Genomic DNA, 21173 nt, shown 5'->3' with positions numbered 1-21173 from the left:
GGTGAACTTTTGGAAGGATGTGGACAAGAGATGCTTGCTCAGGAGAGGTTACAGTCTGCATCGTGAAAGAACTCCTCACATTTATATAGTGCCTTGAAGGTTTACAAAGTGCTTTTGCCACCAAGAAAAACCCCCTAAATGCAATACCACATTTCTTTACAGTTAAAGAAACAGGCTCATCAAGGGTCTGGCTGTCTTGGGTGAGTTCAGGTTACCAGAACCACATGAGCTACTGCATCCTGGGCTTCTGAAAGGACAGGCAGACGGGATCGCTGGGCCACTGTGAGCTGTCTCTGAAAAATGGCGGTGAATGGGAGAAGCATGGGCAAGTTTTCAAAAAGGAAGAAAATGGAGTTTGCAAGTTATAAGGCCATGACAATCTCTTGTGTGGTTCTTGAGGAAGAGGGCAAGATTTTACAATTAGTTTAATGGCTAGAACCCAAGAAGTGCCCTAAGTGGTTTGACAGCAGCTTGGAAGGAGCTCTCTATGAGATCTGGGCTTGGCTCCACACTCTAATACTTCTCTCGTTTGCCTGGATAAAGGACAGAGCTTCACAAGTCCCCAGACCAGGAAGAGATAGACAGGACACCAGACGACAGTCTTCCAAACTCTCTAGATAGCCTAGCACACTGGGCAGAATCAAATCGAGTGCAAGATGAGGGGGAGGGCAAGAGCCAGAGTTGTAGGAGGCAACAAGGTTACTGAGTCAGCGGTGAGGTGTGGGAGCCGAGAAAGCTAATGGCATCTTAGACTCCATTAAAAGAGGTTTAATGTTCGGGGCTAAGTGGGCGATGATCCCACAGCCCCTTGCCCTGGCTGGGCCATAGCTAGAGTCCTGGGTACAGGGCTGGGGGCTACCTCTTAAGAGGGGCACTGACAAATTGGAGAGTGTCCACAGAAGGGCAACCCTGAGCTAGATGAAAAGAATTCTAATTCCATTATGAAGATAGTAAATATTCCTGTGGAGATTTAAGGCTTCCGTCCAGGTAGGAAGTACCAGTATCCCCATCTTACAAATAAGGAAGCTGAAGCACATGTAGGTGAAAATGATTTTATCATAGAGAAAGTAGCCCTAGCTGGCTCTGTATGGTGTTTTGGGGTTAGTTTGGGCTGTATGGAGCAGAACTGATTCTTGCAACCAGTGGAAACGAGCCAATCCTGGGCTCTCTCAGCCCTTGTGGGAAGAACACCAGCTTTGGTCAAGCGCACCGATCCAGAAGAGCTTTGAGAATGGCCTGGTGATGGACTTGGATCTCTGTGGTCTAAGCACCAGCATAGCCCGTTTTGGAGAGGCTTGTCCAGGTTGGCCTGAAGGTGATGGGGCCTCTTTTGAAGACTGTGCACTAACATGTAGTGATCTGCCTCTGCTGGTGGTGGGTGAACAGGATGGTTGGTTACAAAGCATGCCTGTGTTTCTCATTTGGTCCTCCCACAACAATCCTGAGAAGTAGGCAAGACAGATTTTATTATTCCCATTTTACAGATTAAGGTAGGTAGATCCTGAATCCTCCAGAGAGACCTCTGCTAGCCGTGTGCTCGCAGGAGGTCAAAGAGACATGCTCAAAGAATCCTAAGAGTTCTTTTTTGGTAGCAGAGCTGGAAAGAAGGTGGCTACCCATTGATCAAGTGAAGGCATTACTTAAAAAAAGAAAGAAGTGGAGACCTAGACACATAGATTATAAGTCATAATGGGAAGTCTAGCTAATGAGAAGTGAAATGGGAATTCCCCATCCCCAGCTCATGATCCCTGCCTCCCAGGGGCTTACTACACTCACGTGGGGAGAGGAAGGAAGAAGAGCCCCAGAGGCTTGGGGACATAGAGGCCAGTCAGCCCAGAGACTAAAAGCATCTCTGACACCAGAACAGGCCCAGTGCTGGTCCTCCTGAGGCTTCTACTCTGCCTGGGAAGATGAAACCCAGAGGCCCACCCATTCCTGAGTGCACACGCCCAGACAGGTGGACCCATCAGTTCCTCTGAGACCCAGAAGAGGGGGAGTGGTACCGTGGCCTGGAGGGGAGGACACAGGGAAGGAAGACTTGAGTGGAAGGAGCTGGGCCCCTGGGGTATCAGCGTGGTGGCCGGGGTTGGAGAATTCTGTAGCGAGGCGTCTCTGAGGCTGTGGATGTCTGCTGACTCTGGTTCTGTTTCCTTCCTCCTCACGCCATCACTGTGCCCACCTCGCTTTTCACGATACCTTTCTAGCCTCCTCAGACCAACCCCTTCTTGCCTCTGTACAGACACATATGGGGGTAGGGTAGGACCCCAAAGCCCAGCCTCCCTGACTGGCACGTGGGTTTGGAGTCGGCCGGTTAGGTACCCTTCCCGCCACCTCTGGCTTTAATTTGGCCTCTTCTACTTACAGATCAAAGGCTCGTGGTCCAATAAGAAAAACATGGAGGCTTCCACCAACCCCTACAGCCATAAAAGTGTCGTTGCCAACTGTTGTGCTGTGCTCTGTGGGCCTCTGCCCCCAAGGTGAGCAGCCCTGCCTGAAGTCTGGTCCCCCCACTCCCACCCCGCGGCATCCTGGGCCTCATACTTACAACCCTGGGGCCTCTGCAGCTTTCCCAGGCCCTCACCTCAGCCTGGCAGCCAGGCAAGGCCAGGGCCCTGTCCCAGGATGGGGGAGCTCAAGGGTCATGGAGGCCCAGAAGGGGCTGTGGAGGCCACCAGCTCCAACCTGTCTTTTTTCAGAGTGGGGAACTGCCACTTAGGGTGGGAGAAATGACTCACCCAAGACCATACAGGGAATAAGTAGCGAGTTGGACTCTGCTTATCTAGTGCTCCTCTCCAGAGGTGGGGGGCAGGGCAGAAGCAGGGAGTCTTAGTGGTCCTCTGGGGTCAGAGGTCCCTTCCAGAAGGTTTTGTATAAGTGCCTTATGTCTGCATAGGGCACTTGCTGCCTAAAGGAGCTCAAAGAGGGGTTCTTTTATGAAGTGAAGGACCAGCCACGGCTTACCTGTCGTTAGGATGGACGTACTGGCGTGCTTAGGTGCCCAGCTGAAGATGCTGAGAGCTGGCTGCTGATTCGGGGGGTGTGGTGGCTAGGCGCTGCCTGCCTGGGGTACTGGAGGCGGGGTGGCTGCCATGGCTGGAGCCTCTGATCTCCCCGTGGATGGGGAGCCTTAACTAGAAGCCAGGTCACAGGGCCATCTCGTCACCAGAGGGAGCTGGTGGGTAGTATGGGGTATGAGTGGTCGGGCTGGCTTGGCCAGGTGGTAACTGATCCCTCTGCTGGGACAGCTGCCTGGGTGAGTGATCATGGCCCTGTCACCTCATCTTCCTCTCTGCAGTATGACCTAGATGTGTCTCCAGTCCTTCCTGGAGGAGAGGAGGCACAGAAAGCTGAAGCCTGTCTCTGTGCCCAGCTCCCACTTTAACCATTGCTTTAGGGCAGTAGAACTCAAGGCTAGAGAAGCCTTAGAGCTCAGCAAGTCCGTCCCCTTTGCTTTCTAGAGAGAAACTGAGGCCTGGAGACATTATGTAACTTGCCAAAGTCACACAGGTGTTAAGTGGCAGAGGCGAGATTTGAACCCAGGCCTCTGCTCTAGAGCCTTATCCTTTCCCCTGTGCCACACTGGCTGTTATGGAGGCTTTGACTTCAAATGCAATGCTCTTCCACTGTGTTCTGCTGTCTGTCACCCTTATCCCCCTTCCCTTCCTCCCTTGGTTATAGGAATAAGCATTAGAAGTCCCCTTCTGGTGCCTAGTGAACACAGGAGGGAGAGAATTCTGTAAGAGGCCTAGACAGCTGCTTGCAGGGTCTTCATGCCATATCAATCAACAAGCATTTATTAAGTGCCTACTATGTACAGGAACTGGGCTAGGCACTGGGGATACCGAGACAGGGCAAAAGCAGGCCCTTCCCTCAGTCAGTGAAAATTTACCTCTTCTCTGTTGAAAAAGAAAGAAAAAAAAATCATTGTTACAAACATGTATAATTGAGCAAAGCAAATTACCTCATTGGTTGTGTTTTTAAAAATGTGTCTCAGTCTGCCCCCCCAGCTGTATCAGCCGTGTGTCAGGAGTGGGGGCAGCATGTTTCACCAGGAGCCCTTGGGAGACGTGACTGGTCACCACATCGATCCGAGCTCTTCAGCGGCTTCCACTGTTGAGCATTGTTGTGACTTTGCTGTGACTATACAGTAACCTCCCAGTTCTGTTCAGTTCACCTAGTGTCAGTTCAGAGATCTTCCCAGGTTTTCAGAAACCATCCCCTTCATCATTTCTTTCAGCACAGTCATATTCCATCACATTCATATACCACAGCTTGTTCAGCCGTTCCCCAGTTCATGAGCATCTCCATCCCCCCCCACACCCCCAACCACAGAAAGAGCTGCTAGAAAGATTTCTGCCGTGGTGGGCCCTTTTCCTCTTCCTTTGATTGCTTTGGGGCAGTATTTCTGGGCCAAAGGCTTTGCACAGTTTGCTTTTGGGGCCCAGTTGCAAAGTGTTCTCCACAGTGACTGGACCAGTTCAGTAGCGCTCCCTCGTCAGGAAGCATTAGTCTGGGGCTATTCCCTGCTGAGAGTAGGGGCTGGTGCTGCTGGATGCATAGCCCTTTTCTCTTCACCACCCCCCTCCATCCATAGGCTTCCTGTTTTCCCATTGACTTCTAATCCAGAAAAGTAACAGATTGAAAAGGCAGGGATTTCCCCTCACTGGAGATATCCAGCCAGAGGCCAGAGGACCGCTTGGATTTATTGTAGCGTCTCCCTTGAAGCAGGGCTTGAACTGAATGCTGTCTGAGATCTCTTCCGACCCAGGTTCTGCAGGGCGTAAATCCCAGGCCCTCCCGCTCTGAAAGGGGAGGGGCTGGAGCCCAGGTCACGGCTAGCCTTCATCGGGGCCTTCCCCCTCCCCTTACTGCCCCCGCGGGCACAAGCTGGCTCTTGACCCAGAACATCTCACTTTTGTGTTTTTGAAGCTTGATTGACCGGAGGGGCTTTGTGCAGCCAGACGCCGAGGTGCCGTCTCCCACCAAGAATGAGGAGCCCGCCTGTGGAGCCAAGCCGGACAGCAGCATGGTAGGAGGCCTCCCCTAGAGGAGCTGAGTGCTTGCCAGCCTGCCAGTCCCTCCTCCCTGCACCCACTGCCTCCCTGTGCCTGCTGGACCTGCCTCTGCCCCCTGGGCCAGAGCTACCCAACACCCAAGTCGAGCCTCCTCTCCTTTCTTTTGGCACTGCCCCCCCCCACGGCTGTTCCTGAGCTCTTCTGTTGCCGCCCCTCTCCCTCCTCAGGGGGATGCCCCTCCGCCAAGTCCAGGAGCCGTGGGAAAATGGCCGGAGACTCCCTGCTGGCTCACAGCGGTGAGGCAGCAGAACCTCCACCTGGTCGTAGTTGGGGATGGGGCTGGGAGGGACAAGTGCCCACTTTGCCATAGAGAACCAGTTTCTTTGCCTTTTATATCCATGTCTATGCTAAGAAGGTCTAGCCCTGTATGGATGGATGTGGGTGTGAGCAGGCCGGCCTTGCTGAAACCGTGGGCAGCTGTCACAGTGACAGTCAGGGGGCCGTGAAGGCTCAGCAGGTCAAAGAGCAGATCTTAGGGCCTGGGCTGCTTCCCAGGCTTGGGGGTTGCCTGTGTGTCTTTTCAGGAAGGAGCCAGAGCCACCTGATAGTGAGGGTAGGCAGGGTGTCCAGTGCCAGCAGGAATTTGATTAGGGGGCGGGGGTGAAGGGTGTCCTTGGAATGAGTGAGCCAAGCCTCCGCTCCTCAGTCTGAGCAGGGAGCGCCCTTCCCTCGTTCCCCACAGTCCAGATCCAGGGACCGTGCACCGGGCTGTCCCACCTCCCCAGTGTGGGTGAATCACACACACATTCACACACGTGCACACAAACACACACACTGGCAATACTTGAAACGGGTTTTACTGAAGCTGCTGGGTGTTTTGCACAATTTTATAGAACTCTTTTCTACATAGAATTTTTAAAAGAAGAAAAATCCTCAACCCCGTTGTTGTTTCTCTAGTGCTGGGTGGTGCTGGCAAGAGGCAGGTTGGTTTTGTGATTTTGTTACAAGAGACCTTACGGTTTGTTGTAAGTGTGTCTGTCTGGCTCTGTGTGTATGTGTGCGTGCGTGTGCGTGTGTGTGTGTGTGTGTGTGTTTTCATTCGTGCATGCCTGGCTGATTGCTTGGAAGGTTCCCACTCCCCCACATGCCCTGTGTTTTGGCTTTTTTTTTTAATTCCCACCCCACCTGTGGGGATCTGAGCCTAGCAGAAGCAGGCAGGGGCACCATATGAGCCATGGGAACTGAGAGAGTGAATGAGAGAGACAGAGACGTGTGTGTGTGTGTGTGTGTGTGTGTGTGTGTGTGTGTGTGTGTGTGTGTGTATACATACTGGTTGTGAATGGCAACTTGGAGTTCCGGGGGGGGCGGGGCCAAGTCCCCATTCTGGGTGTCCTCCCACACTCCCTTCCCACCCCACACTCCCACGTCCCAACCACTGACTTTGATGTCAGAAACCTGGTGGCTGGGTGACGCCATGGCACCCCCCCTTCCCCAAGCTGGGCTTCCAGCCTGAAATCCGCCCCAACAGGCCAAAGTGCATTTGGGTGGGGTTATGGGAGTATGGAGAGATTTGAACAATCCTGGAAGAGCATGAGAGGCTGGATCAGTGGAGAACAGAGCTGCCTGCTGCCCCTCATCCTGTGACTTGGGGGAAGGGGCCACTGCAGGGAAAGAATGAGCCAAGCTCTAGCTGTGGGAGATTGAGCCCCAGGCTAGCGTTCAGCCCATCCCCTTCCGTGTGTGTGAGCTGCCTAGAGCCTTATCCCCTCTTAGGAGTAGGTGAGAACCTCAGGACTGTCCTGGGTCTTCCACCCATTCACCGAGGCCCTTTAACTGTGGGCCTTCCGCGACGCTGCCGAGAGGAGCTAAGAAGCTGCAGCACTCCCATTAATGGTCCCTCCAGGCCAGGGGCAGAGGCCTGGAGAGCCAGTTTGTCTAGAAGTGGCAGTTACCCAGGGACCTCATGGAAAGCTCAAAGTGGCCTGGGCGTCAGTAGCCTTGGCCCTGCGGAGGAGAGCAGGAGGGAGCTGGCTTGGGGCGGGGGGAGCCCATCTGCCTTTCATTGAGGCCAGTGTTCTTTGTTGCTGCCTGTAATAAAATTTTTATTTTTAAGAGTTGATTTGCTTTGGTTGGTTTTATTTTTCCTTTGAAAAGGGGGGGAGTTGGTGGTGACTCTGCTTTTCTATCCAAGGTCTGGGTCCCCTCTAGGGAGGCAGAGGGAAAGCAGAGCTCCGACTGGTTTAGGCCTGTCAGCTCACCTGATTCAGCTGAGGTTGCGGAGCACCTAGGCCAAGGTAGAGAGGGCTAATGGCTGGAACCCCCAGGACAGGGATGGAACCAAGGACGTCTAGGCTTCGGCAGGAAACATCCTGTTTGTCCATCTTCTCCATCTCCCTCATCTGCCCCAAGTTCCTTCTGAGGTCACAGATACCCCTTCTCCTTTCCTCCACCATCTTCATCTGGTCCTCCACTCCCAGTAACCTCTGAGTGAGTTTGGAAGACCACAGATCCTAGTTTTGGCACGGGGGCTGCCCCCCACCTCTGTGCCCAGGGGAGAAGTGCCAGGCAGGCACCTCATAACACTGGCACTCTCCGGTATCTCCCCTCCCAGGAGGACACCTGTCAGGACTTTGCCATCTCCTGCACAGCCTGAGGGGACCTAACAGGCCTCCTTGCTGAGGGTTAGCTGGTAAGATCGTGCCTCACTCCCTCCTATTGGTGCCCACCCCTCATCTCACCTTCATTGCATGCCTCACAGAAATTGTTCATCTGTCTGGTGTGGTGTGTGTGTGAGTAGGCACTCAGTAAGTGGGCTGGCTGGGGGGGGGAGCTCAGCTCAAGCCCCCCCTGCCCCGTAGGAAAGAGGATGGAGGGGCAAATGGCTTAGGCTGGGGAAGCCAGCAGCCTCTCCCACCTTGCTTGATTATGCTTTATGGGGAGCAAGGTGGAGGACCCTGCTTGTCCCTGGGAATTGGGTCCTGATTGTGCTGGTAGCCCCAGGATAGAGGTGGGAAGAGGTGACTAATTGGCAGGCTTCCCTCTCCCAAGCTTTCCTGGGCTCCAGCTAGAGGGAGCTGGAGCAGGGGAGAGCCCCCTGCCGTGTGGCTAGTGCGCAGGCAGTTCTGGTGGCTTTCGTGCCCCACGGAGCGTGGAGGCCCTTGGTCTCTGACTGTCGTCCATCTTGGCTTTCTCTCCCCTGCAGTACTTTTGGCTTGGTTTTATTCGTTCTTTGCTCTTTGTGCCCTCCACAATCCTTGCTCTTTGGGAGGGGGCCCGCCCCCATCCCGGTAGCCTTGCTCCCTTTCCCCAGGCCTCCCCTTCCTGCTCTTGCCTGAGCTGGTTTACTTCTAACCTCTGTCTTCTCCTTCCTTGCTGTCCCAATGATGGGGGAATTCCAGTGTGCGAGGGGCCTTAAGGAGTTTTTGAGGACTGCAGCCTTCTGCCTCTCTGGGAGAAGCCCCGAGAAGGGAGGGCCTCCAGGATCTCCCCCTGCCTGAAGCCTCGGCCAGTCTGCCACCGTCTGTGCCTCCAGAGTCTGCTCCCTCTGCCACCTGTATGTCTGCTCAGCAAGGGTCCTGCCTGTCCCCCCCCACCTCTAGGGGACAAAGACCCAGCCCCAGAAAAATCCTGTTGGGCATTTCCCCTGCCCTGCCCTGCCCCTGAGCCAAGACCCTTCCTCTCCCAAATTGTTAGAAGCCATAAAACAGCTGCTAAACCAGTAAGCAATCCCCCATCCTCTCCTGTTTCCCAAACTTGTAAGGAGCCAGGGCCCTTCAGAAATCTTGCCTTACTTCTCCCCCCACCCCCAAGCCTAGGCACAGCCGTTGTCTAGCTGAACAAGTTTTCTTAGGAGTCTTTCATGCTGATGACGCTGTTGAACAGGTTAGGTGACTGTTCTAAGCACCGGTGGCCCAACTCTGTTCCCACGATGCCACCAACCCCCACCACCTCTGAGATTCAAGGTGATACCAGTGCCCTTAGCGCTGTGGTCCCCGTGGAAGAAGAGGGAGCTGCGGGATCAGGCCTAACGCCTTCTCTCAGCCGGCTGAGGACTGGAAAGGGGTGGAGGGAAGATGGCTTTGGGGCTGCTTGTCTCTGCCTTTGACCTTTTTTTGAACCAAATAAAGATTCTTCTCCTTGCTGTATACTATCTGCTTTCTACCACCTTTACTCTGGGGCCAGGGGGCCCACCTGTTCTGAGGGAGACAAGTTCTGGGGGTGATGTCAGTGACCCCCAATGTGACAGCTCAGCTGGGTGGCGGTGAGAATTTTCAAAGGGCTCCCCTCATGGCCTCCCCATGAGATCAGTGGTCCAAATGCTGTTTTGCCCATTTTATAGATAGGAAAACAAAGGCAAAGTGAGATGACCTATATCTAGTTCATACTGTGCCTCAGCCAAAAACCATCAGCCAATGGAGCATTTTCTAGATTCGGAGCTGGAAGGGACCGCAGAGGTCACTGAGTCCAACCCCTTCCTTTTCAGACGAGGAACCTGACACCCAGGGACGTGAGGTGACTTGTCCGAGGCAGGCAGGGTTTGAACCCAGACCATCCTGACTACAAGTCCGGCCTTTTGTACATCAGCCCGTGCAGAATCCTGGTTTTGAATGCCAGCCCTTGTCACCTGACAGACAGCCAAAGAGGCCAAGGGCAAGGGATCAGGCCTGGCGTCCCTCCCTCCCCTTTTCCGGGGGCTTGTGATGGTCATCCCAGTGCCCTAAAAATGGCTGGCCTGGGCCTAGGTCTGGGTGCCAGCAGGGCTGCTGAGTGCTGCCAGCCTGGGGCACGAGTAGCCCGCCAAGCCCCTCATCCCGAGGGAGCCTCAAGAACATCTCTGGCTCGGGTCATCCTGACTCCATTGTGCCACCTAGCTCAAACAATGTCTGCTGGCTCATCAGAACCTAACAAGAGCTCTGGGAGGTAAGCTCTGTTGTTAACCCCATTGAAATGAGTTGCCCTGGGTCATACTCTTACTGAGTTTCAGAGGCAGGATTTGAATCCAGGTCCTCCTGACTATAAGTCTAGTACTCTATGCACCACACAGGGCTACACTCATACACACATACACGTATATGTATAAATGTATGTGTTTGTATATCTGTATGTATGTATATTATATATATTTATATTTATAGGTTTTACAAACACTGTCCCCACCACCATAGACCACAGCCCCTCCACATATCAGTAGACTGTCATACATAGACTGTCACAAGTTGCTGTGGCCAAAAAATGTCCCATCCCGGTGCTGAGCCATGTCCTCTGGTGACGAGCCCCTCCATGCTTTGCACATGCAGTCTTTCCCCAGGCTTCGCTGGAAGTCTTTCCAGCTTGGTAGGTTCCTGCTAGAACTTGCCACAAGCAGACCCATCCCAGGCCCAGAGTCACCTCTGTGACGTAAAGAGGCATCAGAGAAGGATGTGAGTAGAGATGTGAGTTAGTTCAGCCTTTCCAGTCAAGAACTCTTTTCCCATTTCTGACCTAAATCCCATCTTTCCCTCGCAGGGCTTGTTTTGAGAGGGCCTGAACAGCGGGCGGCCACCTGCCTTCCATAGAACAACCCTTGAGTGCCAAAGCAAAGCCTGTTATTATCAGTTAAAAATTATTGGGTAGCCATGTGGCACTGAAGGCTTGGGCCCTGCCCTCCTAAGGGGGATGCTTTGAGCAGGGGAAGGGAGGCAGGATGGGGAAAGCTGCTGTTTCTGCTGACGTAGGCCACTGAACAGGGAGCTCTCAGGGAGCTGTGCTGGGAGAGGCCCATCAGGACCTCCCCGAACAGCCAGGCCCAGGCCTGCTGCCTCCTCAGTGATAAATGGAGGCCTGGAGGCGCAGGGAGGTGCCCAAGACAGGAACTGAGTCAGAAGTCAGGGAGGTACAGAATCCATGCATTCTGACTCCCAGGCAAACTGAGGAGCTTGAGAAAAGTTAAGGGGCTGCCCAAGGCCCCTAGCTGCCAGGGAATACAGAATGTCTTACCTTGTCCAGAGTTAATAATAACTGCCGCTGATAGTGCCTTTTAATGCATGCAAAATGTTTTACACACAGACTTTCTCCTTTGGGCCTCACATCAGCCCCTGAGGATAGGACTTCAAGAATGAGAGCAAGGAGCTATCTAAAGACTATCTAATCCTACCCCTGCATTTTACAGATGGGGAAACTGAGTCTCAGAGAGTTGAAGTGCTGTAGAAGCATAGAACTAGAGCTGGGAGGCCATCTAGACCTGTCCCTTTATTTTACAGATAAGGAAACTGAGATTCAGAGGTGGTGACTTGGCAAAGGTCACACAGCTAATAGTCTGAGGCAGGCTTTGAACCTAGGTCTTCCTGACTTCACAGACAGTGCTCTATCCACTGTTCTAGCCTGTCTCTGTTGAATGTGAGAAGGTCACATTCGATGGGGGTGGGGGGCTGGCAGTTTGGAGAGGTCAAGGTAAGCCTCATGGGGAAGATGGCCCCATGAGTTGGGCCTGGAAGAAAGGTAAGTACTTCAACCCCTGGGATGAGGATGACAAACAGTCCATTCCAGGTATATATTGAGAAGGGCGTGAGACAATATTGATGATGAGAGGAACCTTAGAGACATCAAATTCAACCTCCAGAGAAGGGAAGTGACTTAGTCCCCAGGTAGGTAGCGACAGCCAGGACTAGAAGCCAGATCTCATGACTGACAGTCAACAAACATTTATCAAGTGTGGCTATGGGCTGGGCGCTGTGCTAAATGCTAGGTATTCAAAGAAAGGCGAAAAACGGAAATGAAACAAAGGCACCAGTCCCTGCTCTGGCGGGGCTCACAGGCTGATGGGAGCTATGTCCAAACAGGATCTACATGTCCAGGGGGAGCTGGAGAGATCCTTGGAGGGAAGGCTTCACCATTCAGCATGCATTCTCCTCCATGGGCTGGGCTGTGACAGGATAACTGACCTCAGGGAAGTACAGTGAGAGCCCAGGGTCCTGAATCCCTTGGGCCAGCCCTGCCCTCCGGCATTGCTGCATCTTGAGATGGAGAATCTGAGGAGTGACTAGCACTCCAGGAAGGTACCAGAGAGTTCTGGAACCAATCTTGGCCAGGAAATGGGGTGGGGGAGGGAAAGGTGGGACTAAAACAAACTGATCCCAGGATCAGCTCTGCAACTGAGAAGGCTCTTAGAATACAGGATGTCAGGACTGGGAGGGCCCTTAGAACACAGAATGTCAGGGCTGGAAGGGCCCTAAGAGCCCAGGATGTCAGAGCTGGGAGGGCCCTTAGAACACAGAATGTCAGAGCTGGGAGGGCCTCAGAACACAGAATGTCAGGGCTGGGGGGGCCCTTAGAACCCAGGATGTCAGAGCTGGAGGGGCCCTTAGAACACAGAATGTCAGAGCTGGGAGGGCCCTTAGAACACAGAATGTCAGGGCTGGAAGGGCCCTAAGAGCCCAGGATGTCAGAGCTGGGAGGGCCCTTAGAACACAGAATGTCAGGGCTGGAAGGGCCTTAAGAGCCCAGGATGTCAGAGCTGGGAGGGCTTTAGAACACAGAATGTCAGGGCTGGGAGGGCCTTTAGAATACAGGATGTCAGAGTGGGAGGGGGCAGGGACGGGGTTGGGGGACCCCAGCATTTATAGCTACTTAATTTTATAGCTGAAGACACTGAAATCTAGAGGGAAATGTCTTGTCAGCATAACAAGGCCAGCAGTAGTGCTGAAATTCAAGCTCAGGTCCTCTAGCTGCAAGCCTAGCGGTCTCTCACCTACCCCAAAATCTCAGAAGAAAAACTGGAGACAAGCCCTGCTCCCCTTCTCTTCCCAGTGGGGCTGGCCTGGCTTGGAATCCCAACCCCAACAGGGGAAGGAGAAGGGCCCTTGTCTGGGGATTGTCCCATTACTGAGGATGCCACATGGGTTGTAGGGACTTCACCTACACCCACGTGGATTCCTCCTATGATCTAGGTCTTTCTCACTTCTAACCAAAATCCCTCCTGATTCACCAGGAGTCTGTCTGCTCCCTCTGGCTAGGCATGACTCTGTCTTTCCTCCGTAGCAAAGAGGCTGCTGTCCTGAGCAGTGAAGGATGGCTCATAGTGGGACATCAAACAGATCTAGGCAGTGGCTGCACCAAGAACAGGCCCTTCGTGCCCATGTAGGTGGGTACTAAGAGAAGTCGGGCTGCTTAGTAGCCCTAGCACAGGGGCCATCAGAGGAACTGGAAGAGAGAAGCCCAGACAGATCCAAGAGCCAGAAGCCTTAGCCCCTGAATACTAGGCCTGCTCTTTACAGAGCTGTGGGGTGGGGCTAGATAAGCAGGAGCCCCTTGCTGTTCAATGGCCGCCCCCGCCCCATAGGCAATGTGCCAACTCCCTTAGGTGTGGCTCTCCATTGAGGTGGAGCCAGAACCCCAACTGGAAGGATGGTGTGATCCAGTGGGTCCTGAGGGCATAGAGAGGGGATGCTGCTACTTGCCCCTGAGCCAGAGGGCCAGGAGCAGAGGACAGGGACAGAAAAACGTCTGTGAAATAAATCAGAAGTGATTGAATAAAATCCCCATAGGAGTTCTCATAAAATAAGACCATGGCCATCCATGGTGTCACCACTGCCTCCCCTGAGAGTCAATGATGGCCCCCCCCAACCAAACTGGGCCCAGAGCCCGGGTGTCCTGTTTGCCAGCCTCAGACAAATCAGTGGAGCCTGGCACTAGGTCAAAGGTGAGTCAGAGAGGAAAGTGGGGCAGCTGACGAAGTCGGCGACCCCACCCTCTCCTGGGCGCCCGCATGAGCCTCCCTGATACTCTATGGCTTGGGAGGGTGCTGCCAGACACCTAAGCATGGAGCCCAGCCAGAGCAGTGTCCCTGAGGAAAGTCCTCCAGCCAGGGAGAACTCACTGCTGAGTTGAAAGGGAAAATTGTAGTGTAATGGGGATGGTATTGGGCCCAGTGAGGTGGCTAATTACAAAGGACGGGCCTAGAGCGTCCTCGCTTGTTAAACTCATCTTTAAGTGGCACATGGAGATGCCACCTCAACAAGCTAGGAGTGGGGGGGTGGAGATTTAGGGAGCAGGGCCATAGGGACTTTGCTGAGCTCTAAGGGGGTTTCTCAGATGATAGGGTGCCTAAGGCTGGGGGGGGGGAGGGAAGGGGGCCCAAGAGGGATCAGCAGAATCTAGCACTGTCCATTCCCCATATATATCCACAACTCCTGGCACACTGCAGGATGCTGCCAGGCTGTGCCCACCTGGTGCCTATGAGGCAGCTAGAGCACTTCCTCCAACGTCTTCTAAACTCTGGGTAGGAGCTGAGTAAGGGCAGTTTGTTGGAAGGCATCCTGATATACTGCCTTTAAAGTCAAAAGATCTGCTTCTGTTAAGATGAAGCTTGGAGCTTTGTCAGGAAGAGACCCATTCTCTGTCACACACACCACACACACACACCTCAGAGCATCCACACACTCCCCCCCGACTACACAGGCCAATGTGCAATAAGCAACGGACCGGCCAATAAGGGACTGACCATTCCTATTTCCTAAAAACTAGTGGGGTTTTGAGAGGTCAACTAAACCTCAGGCTGCTTTCTAAGCCTCGAACTCCCTACCTCTCTGGGTCGTGGTGAAGAAGCCTACTATTGTCAACTTTAACTGGGAGATAAACATGGGAATTCAGAGAAGGCTCCTAGGCACTGCCGACCCCATGGGAGAGAAGGCAGGGGGAGCCCCAGGTGGAAGCGGCCGTAGGTGGGGCCCACGCCTGTCTTTCTCTTTGCTGAGCATTCCCATGATGACTAATGCACCTCTGTCCTGGCCCCCTTTACCTTTAAGTAGCAGCCAGGGGGAAAAAAAAAGAAAGAAAGAAAAAAAGGATCCGGGCTGGGGGAGGCAGGAGCCAGAGGCCCAGCCCCGCCTCCTGCCCAGCCCTGCCCCTCTCCACCCCAGCCAAAAAGCCGGGCTGAGAGGGAGAGGCTGAGCAGAGGCAGAGCCCAGGTGCCCAGGGATTCAGCACAGCCCCGACCCCAGCCCCAGCCCGAGCCATGGAGAGAGGCAGCCTGATCCAGAAGGCCAAACTGGCGGAGCAGGCCGAGCGCTATGATGACATGGCCGAATTCATGAAGGGCGCCGTGGAGAAAGGAGACGAGCTGTCGTGCGAGGAGCGCAACCTGCTCTCGGTGGCCTACAAGAACGTGGTGGGCGGCCAGCGGGCGGCCTGGAGGGTGCTGTCCAGCATCGAGCAGAAGGGCGCCGAGGAGGAGAGCGCCGACGAGAAGGAGCGGGGCCCCGCGGTGCGCGAGTACCGGGAGAAGGTGGAGGGCGAGCTGCACGCCGTCTGCGGCACCGTGCTGGGTCTGCTCGACTCGCACCTCATCAAGGACGCGGGCGACGCCGAGAGCCGCGTCTTCTATCTGAAGATGAAGGGCGACTACTACCGCTACCTGGCCGAGGTGGCCACGGGCGACGACAAGAAGTGCACCATCGACTCGGCCCGCGCCGCCTACCAAGAGGCCATGGACATCAGCAAGAAGGACATGCTGCCCACCAACCCTATTCGCCTGGGCCTGGCGCTGAACTTTTCCGTCTTCCACTACGAGATCGCCAACAGCCCCGAGGAGGCCATCTCTCTGGCCAAGACCACCTTCGACGAGGCAATGGCCGACCTGCACACCCTGAGCGAGGACTCCTACAAGGACAGCACCCTCATCATGCAGCTGCTGCGAGACAACCTGACCCTCTGGACGGCGGACGGCGCCGGGGAGGAGGGCGGCGAGGCGCCGCCCCCCGAGGAGCAGCCCCAGAGCTGAGCCCCGCTCCTTGGAGCCCCGACGGTCCCTTCCGTTCCCCGTCCCTCGCCCCGGCCTGGCCCCCCTCGGGGGAGAGGACTTGTGTGTGGGGCGGGCCCCCGGATCCCTCTGCCTCCCTGAACCCTACTTTCTCCCCTTCTCAGCCCCTTAAATCCCCACCCGCACCTCACCGCGCGCCCCAGCTCGGGATCGACTCAGACACGAAACCGAGGGCAGCTGGGCAGGGAGCTCTGGGAGTCTCTCCTTCCAGGCCCAAGCTACTAGGGACGGTGTGGCAGGAGCCCCCACTCTTGTCCCACGATCCCTGATTCTCTGAGCTTCATCCCCTCCCCTGGCCCCGGTGGGCCTCCTCCCGGTGCTCTCCCTCTCCATTTCCTGCCCCTGCTCCCTGTGGTTCTTAGGGACGGGAAAGTGCCAGGCCCTTAGGGGCTTGAGAGGGATTGGACTGGGGGGGGGGCACAGAGGCTGTTGGGGGTGTGTTGAAGGAAGGAGTGCGTGGATGTGTTCGGATGATAACGTGCGCTAGAGCGCTGGTGACTGAGTGAATGTGTGTGTCTTCGACTGTCAGAGAGCACGTCTGTCTGAGTGTGTGACAAAGTTCCTTCTCAATAAAGAAAGCTTCCCTGACACTCCTTTTGTCTTTTTGCCATGCAGGTCGGAGGGGGGGAGTGAGGAGGCTCACATGGTGGGGGCGGGGCGGGGGGGCGGGGAGGGTGTTGGTTCTGAGACCTGGCTTCCTTCTGCTTCTAGAGGCGAGCACTACCTGGCCCTCACCCCCAGCGGAGCTGACCCATCTCAGGGAGCAGCCAGAAGGGATTTGGGGTAGATTACCTCAGAGTTAGGTGGGGTTGAGGCGTGGGATGGGGCAGGGTTGTGTCCTAGCGACAGACTCCAAGGTCAGGGACTAACCCTGAATCCCCAGGAGAATTCACACAGGAGCTGAGCATTTCGGAGGACTGCTTCCTCTACCTGGGAGCCTGTGATGAGGGTGCAGAAGAAACAGCCCTGGTGCTGGAGTGGGAGCAAAGCTGGATCTAAGGAAGCCAGATCTGGGGGTGGAGAAGAGGTGAGGCTGGGGCAGTGGTGAGAAAAAATGGGAGTCAAGACAGATCTGAGGAGAGGTGAGGTGAGAAGCCGCAGATCAGAAGAGAGGAGGAGGGAGAGGCAAGAAGTGAGACTGCTCAGGTGAGAGGGCGAATTTAGACACCCCATACCAGCGGAGCTGGACCCTCAGGATCTAAGGAGATCAGAAGGAAATGCTTTAGGTGTGAAGATAAGGTGCAGATGAGACGTCTGAGTTCTGAGGACAAAGGGGTGAAAAGTGTGAGACTGCTAAGATTTGACAGGGAGTGAGACCCCACCAACATGAGATGAACCCCCAAGATCTAAGATGGCAATGAAGTGCTCGAAGTATGGGGGGGGGCAAAAGGCACCATGGGAGGTTGGGGGGAAGTTATTTCTGGTCCAGTTCAGCTTTGGGTATGGGGTTGGACACCCTAGGCAGGCTGGGAGAAAAGAGGATAACCACAGGGGCCTGGGAGGGGAGAGGAGATGTGAGTTCAAATCTGAGATGGATTAGACACCCCAAGTTTGAATGAAGGGAGGAGGATGGGAGAAATGATAGGTGAGACAGCTCATATAAGGGGATTAGACACTCCAAATCTGAAGGAGCCAGGATGAGATATTGCAGGTCTGAAACAAAAGAGAAGCGGGGTGGGGGAGGGAGGGGAGCTAGGACGAGGTGAAAAAGCTCCCAATGGGAGTAGGGGTGTTCACTCTGCAGGGCAAGTCACAAAAGGAGGCAAGCAAGTCGAAAACTCCGGTCATGTCCAGTCCCAACTCCCATCCCTATGCTCCGCCCTATCGCCTGCTACAGGCCAGGGCCTGCACTGCCACCCCCTCTCCTTATCCTAAGTGGCCCTCTTTTACGCCATTCCCCCCATCCAAAATGCCCTCTCCTTCCACGCCTTAGCCCTCATTCTCCCCTACAGGACACGGCTCTCCTCTCATGCCCCTTCAGCTCAATTCTCAACACCGCACTGGCATCTTTCACTCTCCTATCTTCACCCACCTTCCTATCCCAGGCATGTTCCCCAACCCTTATCGTCTTCTATCCCAAGGTGTCTAGTCACCACTTCTCTCTCTTTCTCTGCCCTTCTTCTTAAACTATCCTGACACCTGGGTCCCCCTTCCCTCCAGTTTCCATCACCTCTCTAGCCGGTGTTTCCACCGCCCCTTTCCTCCCTCCTGTCGTGGGCAGCTGTGGGGAATGGCTCTGGTTAAAGCCAGGACCCAACTCTGGGTCCAGGGCCATCCCTGGAAATCCCTCCCAGCGCTTGGCCAACCAGTGGGGAGAGACCCGTCGAAGCACATGGCTCAACAGAGCCGGGGGAAGGTGAACAAGGAGAGGCTCGGGTTTGGGGGGGAAAGAGGAGAGGAAAGGCAGGGAGGGGGCAGAGGAGGGAGAGAAGAAAGGGGAGAGGGAAGGTGAGATGCTGGAGGCGCTGTCCCGGTTTCACTCAGACAAGTCTTCACCCGTCCTATACCCAGGGAGTTCAGCTCAGCTTCTCTCCCCACCTCCCCCTTCAGGGGAAGGGAATGCGGCCCCAGCCTGAGCCTTCTGAGTCAGCTCCCAGCTCAATGGTGGGGTCGGGTTAACGCCCACTCACAAGCCCCGGAGGATTGGCAGGAAGGAGCCCCGGGAGTAACTGTAGGGAAAATAAAGGATAAAGTTATCCAGCCCTAACCTTCAGTTTCCTATATCCAGTTGTCCATTGAACAGCCCATAGGCGTTTTAAATTTAACATGTCCAAAATGGAGCTCATTCTTTCCCTCAAGCTTTCCCTTCTTCCTAAATGTTCTCTCTCTCTCTCTCCTCTCTCTCTCTCTCTCTCTCTCTCTCTCTCTCTCTCTCTCTCTCTCTCTCTCTCTCACACATACACACACACACACACACCCCAGAGCTTATTTTTAAGTATTTGTTTTTTAAAATTTTGAGTTCTAAATTTTCTCCCTCCCATCGAGAAAGCAAGCAATATGATACCCATTTATATATGTAAAGTCATACAAAACACATTCCTATATTTGCCATGTTGAGAAATAAAACTAAGAAAAATAAAGTGAAAAAATATGCTTCAGTTTGCCCTCAGAATCCAACAGTTCCCTCTCTTGAGGTAGGTAGAATTTTCCATCATGAGTTATTTGGAATCATGGTGGATCATTGTATTGATCAGTGTCAACTTCCTTTTTACTGTGGAGGATATCACTTTTTTCCCAGACTTCTTTAACCTGGGTGTTGTCCTGGGCTCCTCATTCTCATTCCTCATATACAAGCTGCTACCAAATCCTGTAGATTCTGCCTTCCTAGAATTGTTGGTATGTGCTCTCTTCTCTCCCTGGACATTGCCACCATCCTGCTCCAGGTCCTCATCACCTCGTGCCTGAACTACTCCAAGAGCCTGTTGCTTGATCTCCCTGTCTCAAGTCTCTGCCTACTTCAATATAGTCCTTTATGAAGCTATCAAATTGATCTTTGTAAATCAAAGGTCTGACCATGCGATCCCCCTATTCAGTAAATGCCAGTAACTTTCTATCACCTTCAAGATCAAACAGAAAATCCTCCATTTGGCTTTTAAAACTTTTCATAACCTGGCCCCCTCCTACCTTTCCAGGCTTCTTACAGCTCACTCCCCTCCACTTATACTTCCATCCAATGACTCTGGCCTCCTTGCTGATCCTTGCATAAGACACTCCCCAACCCCGGGCATTTTCACTGGCAGTCCTCCTTGCCTGGAGTGCTCTGCCCGCTCGTCTCTGCCTGCTGCCTCCCAAGCTTCCTTCAAGTCCCCACTTTCTATAAGAAGCCTTTTCCTGTGCCCCTTAGCTTCCCTCTGTTGATTATCTCCACTGTATCCTGTCTATATCTTGTTTGCACATAGTTTTTTGCTTGCTGTCTCTCCCATTAGACTTGTAAACTCCTTGAGATCAGGATTTTTTGTTAATTCTTTCTTTTTTCTTTCTTCATTCCTTTCTTTCTTCCTTTCTCCCTCTCTCCCTTCCTTCCTCCCTCTCTTTTTCTTCTTTCCTTCCCTTCCTCCCACCTTCCTTCCTTCCTTCTTTCCTTCTTTTCTTCCTTTCTTTCTCTCTTTCTTCCTCTTTGCTTGGCATACAGGAATCCCTGAATAAATGTTTCTTGACTAAAGAAAAGACACAGACCTATACACTAGATTACAAAGAAAATCAATAATATCAAATTACCAGGTTTTTATCAAACACTTTTTTTAAAGTTAAGAGTTTAAGAACTCTAATTCTGGTATAACCCTTTCATTTTCCAGAAGGAGAAGCTGAGACCTGAAGAGAAAAAGTGACTCTAAGTTTATAGGACCATAGAAATTTTAGATTTAGATCTTGAAAGGAATGCAGAGGAAACTGAGTTCTACAGCAGGCTGAGTGATTTGCCCGGATGAGTAGTAACAAAGCCAGGATTCAGTCCCAGCTTTTCTGACTCCAAATCGAGCATCCTTCCTACTCTACCACACAACCTCTCCCATTTTAAAGCTCTTGTTACCAGGCAGAGCCTCTAACTAGGCTTGGAACAAATGATTCTGGTTAAGCTCCTCTTTCTAGGGGCTGACCTGGTTCCTCTCACCCAACCTGTCCAGCAGCTTTCTGTTAGTGGGGCAGATCCTGGGAACAAGGAGATTGCTGCCTCCTCCCTTCCTATCATACTAACTTTGAACTGGAAGGGACTTCAGAGAACACCTGATTCAACCCTTTTCATTTTACAGATCTGGAAACTGAGGCTCAGAGAAGGTAAATAACTTGCCCAAAGTCCCACAGTGAGATCAGGACTCTACTGACTCTTAATTTCATGGTGGTTTTTTTTCCCCCACTCTCCCACATTATTTCTTCAGTCAAGTTCATTAGTATAAGTAAATGCTGAATTATTGTTACTAAAGCATTATTTATTTATGTTTTATTGTGTCTGCAATCAGAGAACTAAATATTACCTGATCTTTTTTCAAGAAATGAAAGACAGAACACAGGTATGGCAGGAGTTAATATTAAAATGAAGTTTATTCTTGCTTTGAAAATATTATGGAAATATCTTGATGGCTGTAATGAATGGTCCTTGAGTTAACTTATTTCCCTTCTCAAGGTTAATGGGCTATATATTCTTCCCTCCACAGTTGGAGAAGAGTGAGGACAAGGGAAGAATTAAGAAGCTAGCACTGTGGGAGACTCCCTGGGGACAATCTCCCTTGAGAAGACTCGAGGACAGAAGATGCGAATTAGCTGATGCCTTACACAGAGGCTAGGTTATAGGATCACTAAGGTCTTTTTCGGTTCTGAACCTTCGAGTTTACCCTCCAAAGGCTAGGTGAAAGGGGTGTGGTAGAGCC

At 53.2% G+C, this 21173-nt stretch overlaps 2 protein-coding genes across 3 annotated transcripts in view; both read left to right on the top strand.

The window, feature by feature from the left end:
- Nucleotides 1–7132, top strand: part of ZDHHC18 (zDHHC palmitoyltransferase 18) — a 35833-nt gene extending 28701 nt beyond the window's left edge. For both annotated transcript variants that reach the window (XM_020983226.2, XM_020983221.2), the window contains 2 exons: nt 2365–2477; nt 4930–7132. In XM_020983226.2, the coding sequence (XP_020838885.1) occupies nt 2365–2477; nt 4930–5047 (231 nt within the window). In that variant the 3' untranslated portion in view covers nt 5048–7132. The remainder of the gene's footprint in view (nt 1–2364; nt 2478–4929) is intronic.
- A 7762-nt stretch (nt 7133–14894) lies between these two features.
- Nucleotides 14895–16400, top strand: SFN (stratifin). The gene has a single exon (XM_020982979.2). It carries the CDS (start codon nt 15007–15009, stop codon nt 15769–15771), a length of 765 nt encoding a protein of 254 aa, XP_020838638.1. The 5' UTR covers nt 14895–15006; the 3' UTR covers nt 15772–16400.
- The last annotated feature ends 4773 nt before the right edge of the window (nt 16401–21173 follow it).

This window comes from Phascolarctos cinereus, unplaced genomic scaffold, assembly GCF_003287225.1.
Source record: "Phascolarctos cinereus isolate Bilbo 61053 unplaced genomic scaffold, phaCin_HiC Scaffold_726;HRSCAF=1367, whole genome shotgun sequence".
NCBI classification, from domain to species: Eukaryota; Metazoa; Chordata; class Mammalia; order Diprotodontia; family Phascolarctidae; genus Phascolarctos; species Phascolarctos cinereus.
The sequence above is the reverse complement of the archived record's forward strand: the minus strand, read 5'-3'. Positions and strand labels throughout refer to the sequence as shown.

Excerpts from the sequence above, each read along its gene's own strand:
- SFN (XM_020982979.2), top strand. The coding sequence starts at position 15,007 with ATGGAGAGAGGCAGCCTGATCCAGAAGGCCAAACTGGCGGAGCAGGCC.